Source organism: Prunus avium, chromosome 2 (assembly GCF_965620075.1).
Source record: "Prunus avium chromosome 2, drPruAviu1.hap1.1, whole genome shotgun sequence".
Classification (NCBI taxonomy): Eukaryota; Viridiplantae; Streptophyta; class Magnoliopsida; order Rosales; family Rosaceae; genus Prunus; species Prunus avium.
In genome coordinates, this window is record NC_142285.1 from 10,607,177 (window position 1) to 10,625,186 (window position 18,010).

General features: G+C 36.4%; 3 protein-coding genes and 1 long non-coding RNA gene across 4 annotated transcripts; 1 reads left to right on the forward strand and 3 right to left on the reverse strand.

The window, feature by feature from the left end:
• Positions 1 to 504: 504 nt before the first annotated feature.
• LOC148296485 (uncharacterized) lies at positions 505 to 4,607 on the reverse strand. Its single transcript, XR_015833391.1, has 2 exons — positions 1,813 to 4,607; positions 505 to 1,458 (listed from the first exon to the last, which is right to left on the reverse strand). It is a non-coding gene; the product is annotated as an uncharacterized LOC148296485 (long non-coding RNA).
• Positions 4,608 to 8,070: 3,463 nt separating this feature from the next.
• LOC148296486 (uncharacterized) lies at positions 8,071 to 10,013 on the reverse strand. Its single transcript, XM_088248540.1, has 2 exons — positions 8,208 to 10,013; positions 8,071 to 8,094 (listed from the first exon to the last, which is right to left on the reverse strand). Exons 1-2 carry the CDS (start codon positions 10,011 to 10,013, stop codon positions 8,071 to 8,073), a joined length of 1,830 nt encoding a protein of 609 aa, XP_088104666.1.
• Positions 10,014 to 10,499: 486 nt separating this feature from the next.
• On the reverse strand, positions 10,500 to 11,648 carry LOC110773814 (uncharacterized). The gene has a single exon (XM_021978336.2). It carries the CDS (start codon positions 11,646 to 11,648, stop codon positions 10,500 to 10,502), a length of 1,149 nt encoding a protein of 382 aa, XP_021834028.2.
• Positions 11,649 to 15,773: 4,125 nt separating this feature from the next.
• LOC148296487 (uncharacterized) lies at positions 15,774 to 17,808 on the forward strand. Its single transcript, XM_088248541.1, has 2 exons — positions 15,774 to 17,113; positions 17,208 to 17,808. The coding sequence occupies exons 1-2, from the start codon at positions 15,774 to 15,776 to the stop codon at positions 17,806 to 17,808; spliced, it is 1,941 nt and encodes a 646-aa protein (XP_088104667.1).
• The last annotated feature ends 202 nt before the right edge of the window (positions 17,809 to 18,010 follow it).

Genomic DNA, 18,010 nt, shown 5'->3' on the forward strand with positions numbered 1-18,010 from the left:
GGGGAGCCTCAATTCATCCTTTGAGGTTTATCCTGATATTATCCATTTCACGGTGTATTCTTAACAACCGGAATTCACAAAATATATTTCTTCCTTGAGGTGTTGATTATAACGGAATCGAACTTTATCAAATTCATCATTTTCTTATGCCAAAGAAACATGTGGTGTTCCACAATTTGCAATAATACCTCAAGGGTTGTCCATTTAATTGTTGGAACTTCAGGTTCTCAATATTGCCAGATTTTGAACTTCAGGCCAAAATCACATACTCTCATGGTGTGGACATTCAATACCCTTAGATTTTGAACTTCGGGCCAAAATCACATATTCTCATGGTATGGACATTTTTATAATTTCCTGTACATATTTCGGGACTTCAGTCCTTTACATAATTGTCCATGTTTTGAGGAACTTCTGGAATCTCATTTAATTACTCATCCATGAGTTTAAGGAATTGCATGTTCCCTTTTGTATATAGTGACGGTTTACCCAAAATGGTTAATATTTATGCATACGTCACTATTCATGTATATGGTACTATTCATCAGGTCATGAATACGTATCTATTCATGCGTACAGTACATTTGCCAGTACAATTACTATTCATGTGTACGGCACTATTAACCAATACGGTACTGTTACATTATCAAGGAACTCCAAGTCCTTATTTACATGTCAAGGATCAAGGATCTTCAGATCCGATCTCTTATTTACAAATACAGTACCGGAGAGACTGCCAGCTCTCATATCATTATCATCATCAAGGATCTTTCAAGTCCTGATGTAGTTGTATGATGAGGATCAAGGAACTTCTGGTCCTGATCTCTGTATTCTGTAAAAACTCATCATACCACACAATTAATTCATAAAATAAATAGTTTGTAAATAAAATGCTGGTAAAGAAATTGCTGGTATGGACGATAAACCCGCACCATACTTTAAACAAATGTAAATGTGCGGTAAAGTAAATTCATAAATTAAATTGCTTGTTGTATGAACGTTAATTCCGCACCATACTTTAAATAATAAAGTAAATGTGCGGTAAAGTAAACTAGGGCTGGTAATGGGTCGTGTCGTGTCGGGTTCGTGTCGTGTCAAACTTTTAAACGTGTCAAAAAACCCCAACCCAAACACGACCCATTTATTAATCGTGTCAGGAAATGCAAACCCAAACCCAACTTGTTTATAAACAGGTTGACACGACACGACCCATTTGTAACCCGTTTACTAAACAACATCACATTCCTAACTCAAATACAACATCACATTCCCAACTCAAATATTCAGCCACCATTGTTAATGATGGTATTAAAGAACTCAGCAAATTGATGATGGATGTTCAGAAGAGGAAGAGGGCCACGGAGCCGTAATGTTGTCATTAAGATCACAAATGAAGTTGATTCCCGAAGTTATATCATAAGTTGCATCTGAAGGCAAGCTTGGCAGAAGGCAGCCGTACTGTAATCATATATGAATAGAATAAACAAAAATTTAGATCAAAGAACAGAGCGGAAAGAATAGAAAGAACAAAAGAAAAGGATTTCTTAAGGGAATCTATAATGCAAAACTCTAAGAGTAATAATATTTTCAAGAAATAAATCTGTTGGTAGAGAATCAATTAGCATATTCATTGTGGATTAAACACCCAAATCCTTGTTTTAATTAATAACAACAGAATAAAAAGCCTTGATGATAGAACCCCCAATTGATTGATAAGCTAATAATAAATCGAAAAGTTTAAAGCCCAGAAAACTTCGGAACAAGAACAAAAAAGAAATCTAAATGAACACGAATTCAAAGCCCAAAAAATACCCATAATTATTTCCCGAGAGGAAAGCAGTCTCAGGCTTAGCTCTTCTTCTCTGGGAGGCAGAGACGGAGACTGAGAGATGCAGAGGATGGGAGGCAGGGACGGAGACTGAGAGATGAGATGGTGAGACTGAGAGAGAGATGCAGAGACGGAGACGGAGACTGAGAGATGCAGAGGATGGGAGGCAGAGACGGAGACTGAGAGAGAAAGGAGCTGACGGCTGTTAGGTTTGGGTTTTGGAATGTGAACGAGAGAATGTTTACATTATATATTGTGCTGTAGGTTATTAGGGTTCAAAGTAAATGGGTTTGGTACTATACAGATTACCTTATTTTCATCTCCAACATTTAAGTAAATGTCTTTGTCATTTTACTTTTATTTATTTTTATATTACTCCATTTACTTAAGTTTACAATGCAAATAAGGAAGTACCCCCCATTTGGATTCAAATAAAAATACTAGAAAATCAAATTCCCACCAAATCAAAATATGAAAAATCAGTTTTAGTGCAAAATACGATTTAGGCTAAAAATGATGGCTCATTAAGTCAATATATACTTCATACTAAAATCCCATAAAATCAAGTTTTCATATTTGATGTGTAAGGAATAAAAACCGCCAAAAATTATCTTGAGAAAATGATTATTTCGAAAAACCATTTTTCATACTTAGTCAATATTGCACCTCTGCTAAAAAAGTGACATGATACAAATTTTATAAGTTATACAAAATTCCTTTTGGGATTAGGATTTAGGGTTTAGAGTTTAGAGTTTAGAGTTTAGGGTTTAGGGTTTAGGGTTTATGATTTAGGGTTTAGGGTTTAGTGTTTAGGGATTAGAGTTTAGGGTTTAGAGTTTAGGGTTTAGGGTTAGGGTTTAATGTTTAGAGTTTAGTGTTTAGAGTTTAGAGTTTAGGGTTTAGGGATTAGAGTTTAGGGTTTAGGGTTTAGGGTTTAGTGTTTAGAGTTTAGAGTTTAGGGTTTAGGGATTAGAGTTTAGGGATTAGGGTTTATAGTTTAGGGTTTAGAGTTTAGAGTTTAGAGTTTAGGGTTTAGGATTTAGGGATTAGGGTTTAGGGTTTAGGGTTTAGGAATTAAAACGTTAAACCCTAAACCCTATATACATAATTAACTCAAATAATAAGGAATAATTACTAACAAATATAATTTAGGGATAAAAATTTAATAATTAAGTGCTCATCAGTTTGTAAAGACATTATAAATATCAAATGTTGTAACATATAATCATAAAGTTATCAACACCAAGATGGATAAGGAGCAAGGAGAGGGGTGGAATTGGCTGAGGTTCGAAACCCATTGGGTGTGCTGAATGTTCAATTTCTTTAATTTTTTTCGCGGGTTGGCAGGTAGTAAACGGGTTGACACGACTCACGACACGACCCATTTAATAAACGGGTTTAAACAGGTATTTAAATGGGTTGGCGGGTTGACCCGAAACCCACCCGTTTATAAACGGGTCAGTCGCGGGTTGACCCGAAAATTACCCATTTATAATCGGGTCGTGTTTTTCCCGTGCGGGTTTCGAGTCGGGTCGGGTCGAGTCGTGTAAACGTGCTGGTATGGGCACTAATTCTGCTCCATACATTTAAATAAAAGTAAAGGCAGTTGTGTGGACGATAAACCCGCGCCACACTTTTAAATAAATACTGTTGTATGGGTAATAAACCTACACCATACAGTAAATACATTATATGGGTAATGAACCTACAACATACAGTAAATAAAATAAATACGGGATTAAAAACCACCACTTAAAAATATATGAGGTGTAACCGTCCATAGAATTACTATATATTATTATATTATATGTTCTCATACTAATATATAATCAGAAAGTGGTTAGTGGCAAAGAATATCACGCATGCTTCAAGTTTCCAATTCAATTGCTTTTTTCCTGTCCCCAGTCAATTGCTTTCTTATCATTATAATATATTAAACCAAAAGCTGCTTTTCAATATATCATGTCTTGTTAAATTGGTTCTTGTGTAGGTTTGATTCCAAGCCTGTGCTTTTCCACTATCACCAGTATACCTACACTAATCTTGTTAATAATATTGTAAAGAAATAATAGAATAATAGAAAAAGGTGAGAGGCAGGGAGCTTATCCTTCGGTGGGTTTGCTGTTCTCATCAAAAGATGCTTTAGCGCTTCCTGCACAAGCTCCAACTCATCTGCTCCAACACGCCTTGGGTCTGTGGAGTATTTGATGGGCAAAATTTGGCGAGAAGAGGTTGTGAGAGGTTGGCGTGGAGCTGGCAGCTCTGCGAAAGGACATAGCAGACCAGCCATTTGCAAATGATTGCAAAGGGTTTGAGCCAATTTGGGGAGATGAACAGAGAAGTGGAGGAGGCTCTGGATGAGCATGGCCAAGCCATGGTGAGAATTTTGGAGGCAGATCAGTTGAGGCTAAGCACTGTCAAGGAGCTTGTGGACATATTGACAGTTCTTCAGGCTGTTGATTTTCTGGTGGCAAGTAAGAAACTTCATTTGTGTATGCATAAATGGGGCAAGAACAGAGACCATCTCCCGCTCTGATTACTTTACAACCACACACTTGCAGAGTAACGTTGCAGTTGCAGAAGAAGATGGATGGAAGGAGGGAGGGATAAGAGATTTGGGTTTCATCAGAGAATTCAGCTGGTATATTTGAAAGCGAATTCGTGCTGATAACGTGTTATAAAACTAAAGAAATTGAGGAGTGATATAAATCTAGTAAAATTTAGGAAGAATTTTGGAGAGAACACTAACAATTAGATTAGCACTTCGTAGGAACTGATATCCTTCACTTCATTAATGCCTTGTATTTATAGGCAATGAAAAACATACTTTACCAATATAATATAATGGTGGATTACATTATAGTGAGCACAATCGTAGAGAAAGGTTTTAATACAAAGATGGTGGGTATTCAACTTACTTATAATAACCTCATAGTGGTAGGAAGTAATAAGGAAGGATGTATGGTGGGCATCCATCATAATCCAACTTGTTTATAATACTCCCCCTTGGATGTCCACCATGCATGAAATATGCCTCATTAAAAACCTTGCCAGCAAAACCCAGTGGGATAAAAACTGGTCGAAGGGAAAAAGAGTACATAATCATGTGTTACATATAATTTTGTGTTATGTTCCATATAACACAGACGAGCGTGTGACACTGCCTCATTAAAACCTTGCCAGGAAAAACCCAGTGGGATAAAAACCTAGACGAAGGAAAAAGAGTACAGTGTGTGGATATCTTTATGACTCACACGCTCCCCCTGATGCTGGCAAAAGATTTGCGAGTTTACGCATCCCAATATCGTGAACCATCTTTCTGAATCTTGTAGTTGGTAATGCTTTAGTGAACAAATCTGCAAAGTTGTCGCTTGATTGTATTTGTTGGATATGTATTTCTCCACTTTTCTGAAGCTCATGGGTGTGGAAGAACTTTGGTGAAATGTGCTTGGTTCTGTTACCCTTGATGTAACCATTCTTGATTTGTGTAATACAAGCTGCATTGTCTTCATATATTATTGTTGGAGTATTTTTATTTGAAGACAATCCGCACGTTTCTAGTATATGTTGAGTCATATTCCTCAGTCATATGCATTCACGACTTGTTTCATGTAGTGCTAATATTTCAGAATGGTTCGAAGAAGTGGCGACTAGAGTCTGCTTTATGGATCTCCATGATATGGCAGCGCCACCACAAGTGAATACATAACCAGTTTGAGATTTGCCTTGATGTGGATCAGAAAGATAACCAGCATCTGCATAACCGACTATTTGTGGTTTTGATTTCTCTGAATAATATAAACCCATGTCGGTTGTTCCACGAAGGTATCTCAATATATGTTTGATACCCTTCCAGTGCCTTTTTGTTGGTGCAGAGCTATGTCTTGCTAACAGATTTACTGAGAAAGCAATATCAGGTCGTGTACAATTTGCTAGATACATTAAAGCTCCAATTGCACTAAGGTATGGTACCTCTGGACCAAGTAGCTCTTCATTATCTTCTTTTGGGCGAAAAACATCTTTCTTTACATCAAGTGATCGAACAACCATAGGGCTACTCAATGGATGAGCCTTTTCCATGTAGAATCGTTTCAACAATTTTTCTGTATATGTTGATTGATGGATAAATATTCCATTTGACAAATGCTCTATTTGCAAGCTGTTGCGTAGATTTAGCTCCACCAAAATGGATTAAGCTGCATCCTCAACTTGTGATACTCGCAAGTGCACGAACCATTGGTAGTATAGCATATGTAAGTGCGAGGTCGATTCCACAGGGATTGGTGATTGAATGATCCAATTTAGTTTCCCTACACAAAATAGAAACAAAAACAAAGAACATAAAACAAGGAAGAAAGAAATAAGTAACTCAAGCAAATAAGTTCCCAAGTTCAATTAGATTAACGGATTGATTCTAGCTAAAGTATGATTAAGCCATGGTGTGTGGTCATAACCTTGTGTTCCTAATTCCCTAATTTGATCATTTGTTGTCTAACCTAAAATTAAGCATTAGGAACCCATTAAGCATAGAAGAACATTTTAAACAACCAAGCATGTATCTAATCCCTGTTGTCGAATGTCCATACATACTCTTCCTATTCATAGTTCAATTCGAATTAAAGCATGGTGTATACTCTTAATTCAAACCAAGATAGCTAACATGCAAGCCTAAATAGTGATCAATCATTCAAACTAGCATATTAACTTATAAGCATAATGAATAAGAACAAAAACCATAATTGAAACTTGGAAACTAATTAAACTTGAATACTTAAGAAAGAATGTACATTACAAGAAAAATAAATTACAACTAAGAAAACATTAAAGAAAGCTAGAATTGAGAACTAGAAAGGAAAACTAAGAGAATTTGAGGGAGAGAAGGGAAGGGAGCTCTAGAGAAGTGTTTGAGAGCTCCCCCCCTTGGGGTGTGTTTACAAGCTTAGAGAACTTCCCTATTTATAGGCCTAGGGGAAGTGAAAATCTGAATTCAATATGGCTAATGCATACAACACTTGTTTTATAAATTCTGAAATGGTTGATGCACTTGTATTAGAAAATCTAAATTGGGTGATGCACTTGTATTAGAAAATCTTGAATTGGTTGATGCACTTCACCAATAGATCCCACCAGCAGCCCTAGCTCATCTTCATGTCACCATGACCAAGCTTCCAACCAGAAATGATAGCTCATACCTAGCTCACCATGACCAAGCATCCAACCAGCACATGTTGAGGTCAGCATGACCAGCAACTTCAAGGCCTTACAACTTGGGCTTCTCTTAATCAAATTAAGACTTTAAGCACTCTAAATTGAAGTTCAGAATGTCTTCTTTCCAGCCATATGTTATTTGGGCCAATCCAAGGTCGGAGGAAGAAGTTAAGGCCGAAACAAATTGCTAACTCATTTTCCGCGCTGATAAGATCCATCCTGAGCATGGTTCTGTGTTTGCTAGGTAACGGACTCCAGATTTATCCAATGGGGCTGAATTTTGGATATGTTATAGTACACACCAATTGGAACAACTTTCATAAAGAATGTGGCCTCATTCGAGCTATGTAGGGTGTTGAAACAAAGCTTGCAATATGACCTACGGAACTGGACTGGCAGGGGGCTGTAGCCAAAATGAGTTTGTCTTTAAGCTCTTCATCCATTCATCCAAATTAGGCCTTAACATGCTTGAATTGCATGAATTATGCTCTCTAAAGCCATCATTATTACCTAAAGCTCAATGAACTGAAAGATAAACACAAAAAGGATTAAAAGCACAAGTTTAACTAAAAAACATAACCAAATCATAAGCTAGAAGGGTACAAAATGATATACAATTATGAACCGATCACAAGCCAAGGCAAAATTTAGTCTTCCCAAGATTTTTCATCTCAAATTCTTTTGTTAGATATGCAGCAGTTTTTGTAAGCTCTTCAGGGGTCCCTACAAGATTTAAATCATCCACATAAACTGCAATAATAGCAAATCCATTTTCTGTTCTTTTGATAAAGACACACAGACAAATAGGATTGTTTATATACCCTTCTTGTAAGAGGTATTCGCTAAGGTGGTTGTACCACATTCTTCCTGATTGCTTTAGTCCATACAAGGACCGTTGTAATTTGATCGAATACAAACCACATTGCTTTGGATTATTTGTTACAGGATTTTTAAAACCTTCGGGGATTGTCGTATAAATATCAGTATCAAGTGACCCGTATAAATATGCTGTAACAACATCCATAAGTCGCATGTCAAGCTTTCCTGTGACAACCAGGCTAATCAAGTAGCGCAATGTAATTGCGTCTATTACGGGGGAATATGTTTCATTATAATCAATCCCGGGTTTCTGTGAGAAACCTTGTGCTACAAGACGTGCTTTGTATCTTACAATCTCATTTTTCTCATTTCGTTTTCGTACAAACACCCATTTGTGTCCAACAGGTTTTATGCCTTCAGGTGTTCGGACTACTGGTCCAAATACTTTACGATTTTCCAGTGAATCTAACTCTGCTTGTATAGCATCTTTCCATTTTGGCCAATCTTTTCTATGTCGACATTCTTCAACCGTTTTTGGTTCAGGATCCTCATTGTCTTTTGCAATATCTATTGCAACTTTGTAAGCAAATATATTATCTATAATCACTTCCTTTCTATTCCAGCTTTCTCCTGTACTCATGTAATTTAAACTAATCTCATCATGTATATCTTCGGGTGCATATGCCGCTACAGGGGCTGTGTTTTTATCAACTTTAAACGGATCAGTTATTGTCTCTTCGGGAGCACTCATTTGTTTTATGGTTTTCTGTTCTTCTGGAATATGCACTAGTGTCTTTTTCTTTCGGGGATTTTTATCTTTAGCACCCACAGGACGCCCACGCTTCAGGCGTGCTTTTGATGTATTATCATGTTGTCCTTCAGGGATATCAATCCTTGCGGGAGTATTTACGGCCGGTATATAAGACTTTATCACTTTCTTTGTATCAGTAAATGCGTCCGGTAATTGATTTGCAATGTTTTGCAAATGAATGATCCGTTGAACTTCATGTTCACTTTGATTTGTATGTGGATCAAGATGAGATAGTGATGGTACATTCCATGTAATTTCACGCCGTTCTTCTGGAATCGGTAGTTTTTCTCCCCCTAACGGCGGGAAAACTGTCTCATTAAAGTGGCAGTCTGCAAATCGTGCCAAGAATATGTCACCCGTTGAGGGTTCAAGATATCTAATGATGGATGGAGAATCAAATCCAACGTAAATGCCAAGACGTCGTTGGTGACCCATCTTAGTTCGTTGTGGTGGAGAAATTGGGACATAAACAGCACAACCAAAAATCTTTAAATGAGAAATGTTAGGTTGTTGCCCAAAAACAAGTTGTAATGGAGAGTATTGATGAATAGAGCTTGGACAAATGCGAACTAAAGATGCAGCATGTAATATAGCATGTCCCCAGATCGAAGTGGGTAATTGTGATCTAAAAATTAGGGGTCTAGCAATCATTTGAAGGCGTTTGATAAAATTTTCTGCTAAACCATTTTGAGTATGAGTGTGTGCAACAGGGTGTTCAACATTAATACCAATTGACATGCAATAATCATCAAAGGCTTGAGATGTAAATTCACCAGCATTATCAAGACGAATAGTTTTAATAGGATAATCAGGAAAATGTGCCCTTAATTTAATTATTTGAGCAAGTAGTTTTGCAAAAGCATTAGACCTTGTAGAAAGTAAGCAAACATGTGACCATTTGGAAGATGCATCTATTAATACCATAAAATAACGAAAAGGTCCACAAGGTGGGTGAATAGGTCCACAAATATCTCCTTGAATCCGATGTAAAAACATGGGAGATTCACCAACAACTTTTACCATTGATGGTTTAATAACCAACTTTCCTTGTGAACAAGCCACACATGGGCAATCACTCTGTGGAAGAATCTTCTGGTCCTTCAATGGGTGACCAAATGTATTTCCAATTATCCGACGCATCATTGTTGTCCCTGGATGACCAAGTCTATCATGCCAGAGCATGAATAGTTTCTGATTATTAAACTTCTGGTTTATATAATTTGATTCTACTGCACTTATGGTAGTATAATATAATCCTGATGAGAAAGCTGGAAGTTTTTCCACTACATGCTTCTGGCATGAGTTAATATAAGTGATGTAAAGATATTCTTTGTTCCCCTCATTCATGGTTTCAATATGAAATCCGTTAAGACGAAGATCTTTAAAACTCAGTAGATTTCTTCTGGATTTGACTGAATACAAAGCATTTTCTATATAAATATTTATTCCCCCAGGGAGTATTATTGTGGCTCTCCCGGAGCCTTCAATTAACTTGGAAGTACCCGAAATGGTATTTACATTGGCTTTAGCTATTTTTAAGTGCGTGAAATATTTCTTATCTCGAAGAATCGTATGCGTTGTTGCACTGTCTACTAGACATACATCTCCATCACATCTTTTGGAATAGCTCAAAGCATTGAAATTTTTCATATTTCTATATAAGATGATAAAGATAATTAGATCATGGATCCATCTTATTGAATTAAAAACATTACACAAAATGTAGAAATTGAAACATTCAGCATACAACAAGCCCTTTATTTTAAGTATTATACACAACATGCGGAATTTTAAACACACAACATAAAGTACAATGCAAAGTTCAACATTGAATCATTCATCATTCATGTCATCATTGGCATCATGGCCATCATTGCCATCATTGCCACCATTATTGGCATTTTCTTCATTGATTATGGGATCAGTGTTTCCATTTATTTCTGTAAAGAAATCAGAAACTTCTAAATGGGTGATATCTAACGGCTCGTTATCATCATCAAAAAGATTATCGAAATCAGTGTAGTTTGTTTCCTTTTCCTTTCCCTTTCCCTTTCCCTTTCCCTTTCCCTTGATTGATTCTTGATATAGATTAACAAGATGTTTTGGTGTACGACATGTACGTGACCAGTGTCCTTTCACTCCACATCTATAACAAGCATCATCGTCTTTCTTTTGGGAATTATACATCACTTTTCCTTTTCCTTTTCTATCACTATTATTCCACTGCTGGTGGTGTGATACGTTTTTCTTATTTGAATAACTTACTTGATTTCGGTAATTGTCGTAATTACGACCACGACCTCGTCCTCGACCGCGTCCATGACCACGCCCATATCGGCTTGCATTTGCTTCAGGCCATAATGTTTGTATATTCTCATTTGCATTCGCTTCAGGGAATGATTTTGATCCCGTTGGATGAGACTGATGATTTTTCATTAAAAGTTCATTGTTTTGTTCTGCAACAAGAAGACATGAAATCAGTTGGGAATATTTCTTAAACCCCCTTTCTCTGTATTGCTGCTGCAGGAGCATGTTGGATGCATGGAAAGTAGTGAATGTCTTTTCCAGCATATCTTCATCTGTAATTCTGTCTCCACACAAGGTTAATTGAGATACAATTTTAAACAGTGCTGAATTATACTCATTTACAGATTTGAAATCCTGCAAACGCAGATGCATCCAATCATATCGAGCCTTTGGAAGTATTATGCTTTTTTGGTGGTCATATCTTTCTTCCAAATTTTTCCATAGTATTGCTGGATCTTTTACCCCAAGATACTCAGTCTTTAATCCTTCATGAAGATGCCGTCGAAGGAAAATCATTGCTTTTGCACAATCCTGCAGGGATGCTTGATTTCCTTCCCTGATGGTATTTCCCAAGTTATTCGCTTGCAAGTGGATTTCAGCATCCAGAACCCATGTTAGATAATTCTTTCCAGAAATATCTAGTGCAATGAAATCGATTTTGGCAAGGTTTGACATTGTTGTGTATCCATAAAATAACAGTATGAATTAATAATATAAATGCTCAAGATTATGTACTTGAAATTATATATCAAAATTTAATAATTTTTAAGACTTCTGGCTCTTTGGATTATCATATCATTTAGAACTTCTGGTTCTAATATTATTTTGAATTTAAACTTCAGGTTTTCATTCAACAAAATTCACTTCTTATAAAGTATTTATGATATTACAATTATCATTTTGGTTTGGAACTTCGGGTTCAAAATATGTTGATCTATGAACTTCGGGTTCATGTATAATAAGGAAACTTCATTACATAAAAAAAATAATCTATAAACTTTAGCTATTAAACTTATGCATATATTCAAAAAGGAATAAGTATATGATATATAAATGTCATGCACGAATGTTAGATATAAAATGAATTAGAAAAATATTCTGCACAAAAGTTAGATAATAGATAAGTACCCTGCACAAAAGTTAGATGACATAGAATATTCATGTGTTGATATAGCTTCCACCTGTTTTAATTAATATATGTATAGCTACATCTAAATGAGACTTGGTTAGTAAAAATAGTACTCATATTTAAATTACAGTATATAAATTTAGAGAGAAGAAAATTATACCGAGTTCAATCAAGAGTCTCGGGTGGTTAGAGACTCGTGCTGATAACGTGATATAAATCTAGTAAAATTTAGGAAGAATTTTGGAGAGAACGCTAACAATTAGATTAGCACTTCGTAGGAACTGATATCCTTCACTTCATTAATGCCTTGTATTTATAGGCAATGAAAAACATACTTTACCAATATAATATAATGGTGGATTACATTATAGTGAGCACAATCGTAGAGAAAGGTTTTAATACAAAGATGGTGGGTATTCAACTTACTTATAATAACCTCATAGTGGTAGGAAGTAATAAGGAAGGATGTATGGTGGGCATCCATCATAATCCAACTTGTTTATAATAAGGAGAGAATTTAGAGAATTCAAATAGCGATAGGAATGCTCTTATGATATTTTCATTGATTCTTTTTCTCTCTTACTATATATCCATTACAATGAAGGGAGGACGTCCACTTATAGGGAAAGTTTCTTGGCTTCCCGTGAGTGTGCAGTCGATCTCCAAAATCTTCCTCCAACATCATCTTTATATTCTTCATTATTTCCAAATGCGTGGGCTCCACTCATCAAGACTTTTACAACAATATGAATAATTGAAATTGTGATTTCATTTCTTTTGTGGGAAAAAAGTACATAGCATCTCAGGTAGGTGTGAAAGTTGGATTGGAAATTCTAATTTCGACCCATTTTTATTCGAATTTTTTTAACTTTAGTGAGTTCAAATCAATTCCAATATCCAAAAGTTTCGAAAATTCTAGAATTTAAAAAAAAAAAGGATTGGAATTAGAATGTATCTCAAGATTATAAAAATTCTGAATTATATCGGAGTTTCAAGGTTGAACTACATATAATGAGTAATATCCGTGGCCACTAGATGCACTTTGCATAAGTAAAAACAATGAAACAAATGTTATAGCCGCAATATCAGAATATAATTATGTTAAATTTTAAACATGGAAACTTTAAACAGAAAACTTGATCAATCATGAGGATACCATGGCATCTAATTTCTTCGTTATGAAGAAACATGTGATTTCTTTTGATTCTAAAACATGCAGACTATGATCTGACACCAGATGTAAACTGTATTCATTGCACATAAGTAGAACACATGTATTTTAGTATTCAATTAGAGTTGTCGGAATATCAAGAACATACAAGATCTCTTCTCCTCAATCCGACCCCTCACACACTGATTATAGATGGGGTGAATACTTTATTGTAGGTTACATTGATCTGGTAAGTCGTGGCACTTGTATTTATATGCATATGCCTAAGAGTCTTGCTCATCAATAAACTCTCTAGGAATCCTTTTTGCAATAGGAAAAGGAAACCCTTGTCCATATTAAGATAGAGTCAAAAAAAATAGGGCAAATTTTCAGATATATATTCTTCTCCAACATGGAGGTATTTATAAGAAGGGTACAAAGATTAGTTAACCCTAATGGTGCCCGAGAAGAGTTTTTTTAATGTCTGATAGGGTTCCCCTGGGCCTTGTTAGACCTTTTAACCACAATATAGTTTACTAATTTGGAAGATAGAAATACAATTTCATCTAATTAGCATAAGGCCAAAGACCAAAATGTGGTACCTAATTTACAAAAATATCATTAAAAAATATCAAAATTACACACAATGCCACTCCTTCTAAGGCAAGCATATAATGCCACATGTCCATATCTATCCAACCACCATCGCTGGAATCTCGCCGCCGGCCACCACCGCCGGAATCTCACCGCCGGAATCCCGCCGCCAGCCACCACCGCCGGCCACCACCGCCGGAATCCCGCCACCGACCACCACCGCCGGAATCTCGCAGCCAAACTCCCGCCGCCGGCCACCTGCCGCCGCCCGTCGCCGGCCTGCCACCGTCTGCAGGGGATCAACTCCGTTGCCCTTTATTCACCTTTAAAAAAAAAAAAAATTGTGTCATTGAATGGACTCGAACCTTGATCCTCAAAGGAGGAAGGCTCACTCACAAACCACTACACCAAACTTGATTTTGTAATATTTATTCCGTTATACAATATTTATATAAACGATAAACGGTTTTTTTTAATAAAAAAAAATAATTCATTTCACCACATATTCACACAAAAACTGAAAATAAAAGCAGAAACTGCAACAAAAATACAATGTAGATATCAATTATATAAAAAAATAATAATAATAATTTTATAGAAGCAAAATGGAGGAAACAAGATGAAAGTACTAAAATGGAAACTGCGATGCAGAAACGGAAACTACAATGCAGAAACGGAAACTGCAATGCAGAAATGGAAACTGCAATGCAGAAACGGAAACTGCGATGCAGAAATAGAAACTGCGATACAAAAATGGAAACTGACCTCCAGCAGGCAACAGGTTCCCTGTGTTGACTGTGGTAGGTGCAATGCTAGTACTTCCTCTTCTAGTGTTCATAGAAGCATCCACAGAAGAAGTAACCATCATATTTGAGTTCCCATTGTGTGACATACCAGCTAAGAAGCACGGATACGCAGCTCGACCAGCGTATCCCGTATCCGATACGCTGGGGGATACGATACGCTGGGATACGCAAAGATACGCACGGGATACGTATCCGAGTCAACGGATACGGTCAATCAGAAAAGGACACGCGTATCTGACCAGATAGATACGGGTATCCCAAATTTAGGATACGTTTTAGGAAACAATTTCGGGAAGAATTGGAATTCGACAGAAATTCGAAGTCGTGAACAACAAGGATGTTTGCCTTACCTGTTTTGAATTGAAATCTTGAAGATCTTTCCTGCAAATCTTCGTCTTCTTTATATAAAGAACGCAAAGCCGACCGCCACACCACCCATCAATTCTTCTTCTTCTTCTTCTTCTTCAGCAATTTTTCTTCATCTTCTTCACTCACCCATATAAAAGAAGCCTGGTTCTTGAATTCGTCTGGCGTGGTGGTTAGATTATTTCACGAATTTTGGTTCTATTCTGTCAGTTTCTCACGCTTCTCTCTCTGTCTCTCACGCTTCCCTCTCAGTTTCTCACGCTTCTCTCTCTGACGTGGTGGTATGTTCACCTCTCTCTGATACTTTTTTTTTTGTCCCTATGTCACCACCACTTTTACACATACATTATTATATATTATATTATTATTATTATATTTCATGTCTGTAGCTATCACATGCAAACTGCAGGTATCACATGTATGATGTATGTCATCTATAATCTATTAGATAATCAAACAAACCCCCCTCCCTTCCACGTGACAATTTGATTGTTTTAAAAAGTTTATGGTTATGTAATTTAATAATATTATATTTTATATTCAGGGACATGAGTCATCCGGATAATAATGCAAGTGCTAATGTTAATCCTACTGAGAATAATGAAATCGAGGTAGATGATCATGCTCCATTGTGGAAGTATGTTAAAAGGCTTGACAAGTTAGGAAAAGGAGGAGGAAATACTATGTTTGAATGCAATTATTGTCATAAATCTTACAAAGGCTCCTACTCTAGAGTCAAGTTTCATTTGTTGAAAATGTCGGGAAACGGGATTGCACCTTGTAATAAGGTTACTGATGAAGTTTTTGCAGAAATGAAAAAACTTGTGAGAGAATGTGAATACCGTTTGAAAAGTACAGCTCCAAGACAAGTGTCTTTGCCTAATACTGGCTCTTTACTTTATTCTTCTATGTCCAATGTTGAGCAAAAAAAGAGAAAAGGAATGAATGGGCCCCTTGATATAGCTTTTCAAAAAGAGGCTAGAGATCAATGTGATGCTGAAGTTGCAAGGATGTTTTATACAGGTGGATTGTCCTTCCACCACGCAAGGAATCCACATTATCGAAACTCCTATATTCGTGCTTCTACACTTCCAGGATATGTTCCACCAGGTTACAATGCACTAAGAACTACTCTTTTGCAACAAGAGAAGAGCCACATTGAGCGGTGTTTACAACCAATTAAGGGTACATGGAGCACTAAAGGTGTAAGTGTGTGTAGTGATGGGTGGACAGATTCGCAAAGAAGACCACTTATTAACATTATGGCAACTTGTGAGAGCGGGCCTATGTTCTTGAAGGGAATTAATTGTGAGGGAGAGTACAAGGACAAACATTGTATTGCCAATTTTCTTATCGACTCCATTAAGGAAATTGGTTATCAAAATGTGGTTCAAGTAATCACTGACAATGCGCCAGTTTGTAGAGCTGCTGGATTACTTGTTGAGGCTAGATATCCCAATATCTTTTGGACACCATGTGTGGTTCACACACTCAATCTTGCTTTGAAGAGCATATGTTCACCAAAACTAAATGATGATTGGTATGATCAATGTAGTTGGATTTCGGTCATTGCTGATGATGTTGGGTTCATAAAAAATTTTATTGTGAACCATAATATGAGATTGGTTATGTATAAGGACCACTGCAAATTGAAGATGCTCTCCATTGCTGAAACAAGATTTGCCTCTACACTTGTGATGATTAGAAGATTTAAGGAAGTAAAGGAAGGTCTACAACAAATGGTGATTAGTCCAAACTGGTCTTTATATAAAGAGGATGATGTTGGCAAAGCAAGAGCAGTGAAGGAAAAGATTTTGGATGAATACTTTTGGGATAATATTGATTATATACTTTCCTTTACAGCTTCTATATATGAGATGATTAGAATGGCAGACACAGATAAACCTTCTCTTCACTTGGTTTATGAGTGGTGGGATACCATGATAGAGAAGGTGAAGGTAGCTATCTATAGGAAAGAACACAAGCAACTGCATGAACAAAGCGACTTTTTTGATGTGGTGTATCACATTTTAGTGGAGCGATGGACTAAGAGTAGCACACCACTCCATTGTTTGGCACATTCTTTAAATCCTAGGTAAGTATTATGTGCTTTTTTCCTTTTAAAGGATTTTAAATTTACTTTTCATATTGTGATAATTTTATGAAATAATATTACACTTTACTTTTAGGTTTTATAGTCCAGAATGGCTGCAAGAGGATCCTAGCCGTGTTGCTCCACACCAAGATGTTGAGATTACAAGGGAAAGAAAAAAGTGTCTTGAGAAATACTTTTCAGATGACCGAGCTAGAAGAGATATCAATATGGAGTATGCCTCTTTTTCAATGTGCTTAGATGACTTTGGCGCTATTGATGCTATGAATGATAGGTTTCACATGGAACCAATGGTGTGGTGGATTGTTCATGGAGCTTCAACACCAACTCTCCAATCCATAGCTTTGAAGCTACTTGGACAACCTTGTTCCTCCTCGTGTTGTGAAAGAAATTGGAGTACATATAGTTTCATTCACTCTTTAAGAAGAAACAAGTTAACACCCCAAAGAGCTGAAGACTTGGTATTTGTGCATAATAATCTTCGTCTTTTATCAAGGAAGAGCCCAAGCTACAAAGAAGGTGTTACTCAAATGTGGGATATTGGAGGAGATGGATTTGATAACTTGGGTGAAGAAGGTGTTGGGATGCTTGAAATTGCTAACCTTTCTCTTGATGAGCCATCATTGGAGGTTGCTTTATTTAATGGGGAAGACATTACAAATATTGTAGTTGATTGAGAGTTCAGTTTTTTTATTTTTCTAGAGTTTAAATTTGAATTTGGTTGATGAATTTGAATTTTTATGTTTATTAAAATATGTTTTAAATTTTATATATTTTTATTATTATATTTTAATATAAATTTTTAATTGCCGTATCCATGACGTATCGTATCCTAGTTTTTGGAAATTTGCCGTATCCCCGTATCGTATCGTATCGTAT

What these genes read in the sequence shown, in the direction of transcription:
- LOC148296486 (XM_088248540.1), bottom strand. Translation starts at nt 10,013, where the DNA reads ATGAATGAGGGGAACAAAGAATATCTTTACATCACTTATATTAACTCA. An exon ending in GAAATGAGAAAAATGAGATT is followed by an intron (nt 8,095 to 8,207) that starts GTAAGATACAAA and finishes CTACTTGATTAG; the next exon opens with CCTGGTTGTCACAGGAAAGC.
- LOC110773814 (XM_021978336.2), bottom strand. Translation starts at nt 11,648, where the DNA reads ATGTCAAACCTTGCCAAAATCGATTTCATTGCACTAGATATTTCTGGA.
- LOC148296487 (XM_088248541.1), top strand. Translation starts at nt 15,774, where the DNA reads ATGTCGGGAAACGGGATTGCACCTTGTAATAAGGTTACTGATGAAGTT. An exon ending in GCACATTCTTTAAATCCTAG is followed by an intron (nt 17,114 to 17,207) that starts GTAAGTATTATG and finishes CTTTACTTTTAG; the next exon opens with GTTTTATAGTCCAGAATGGC.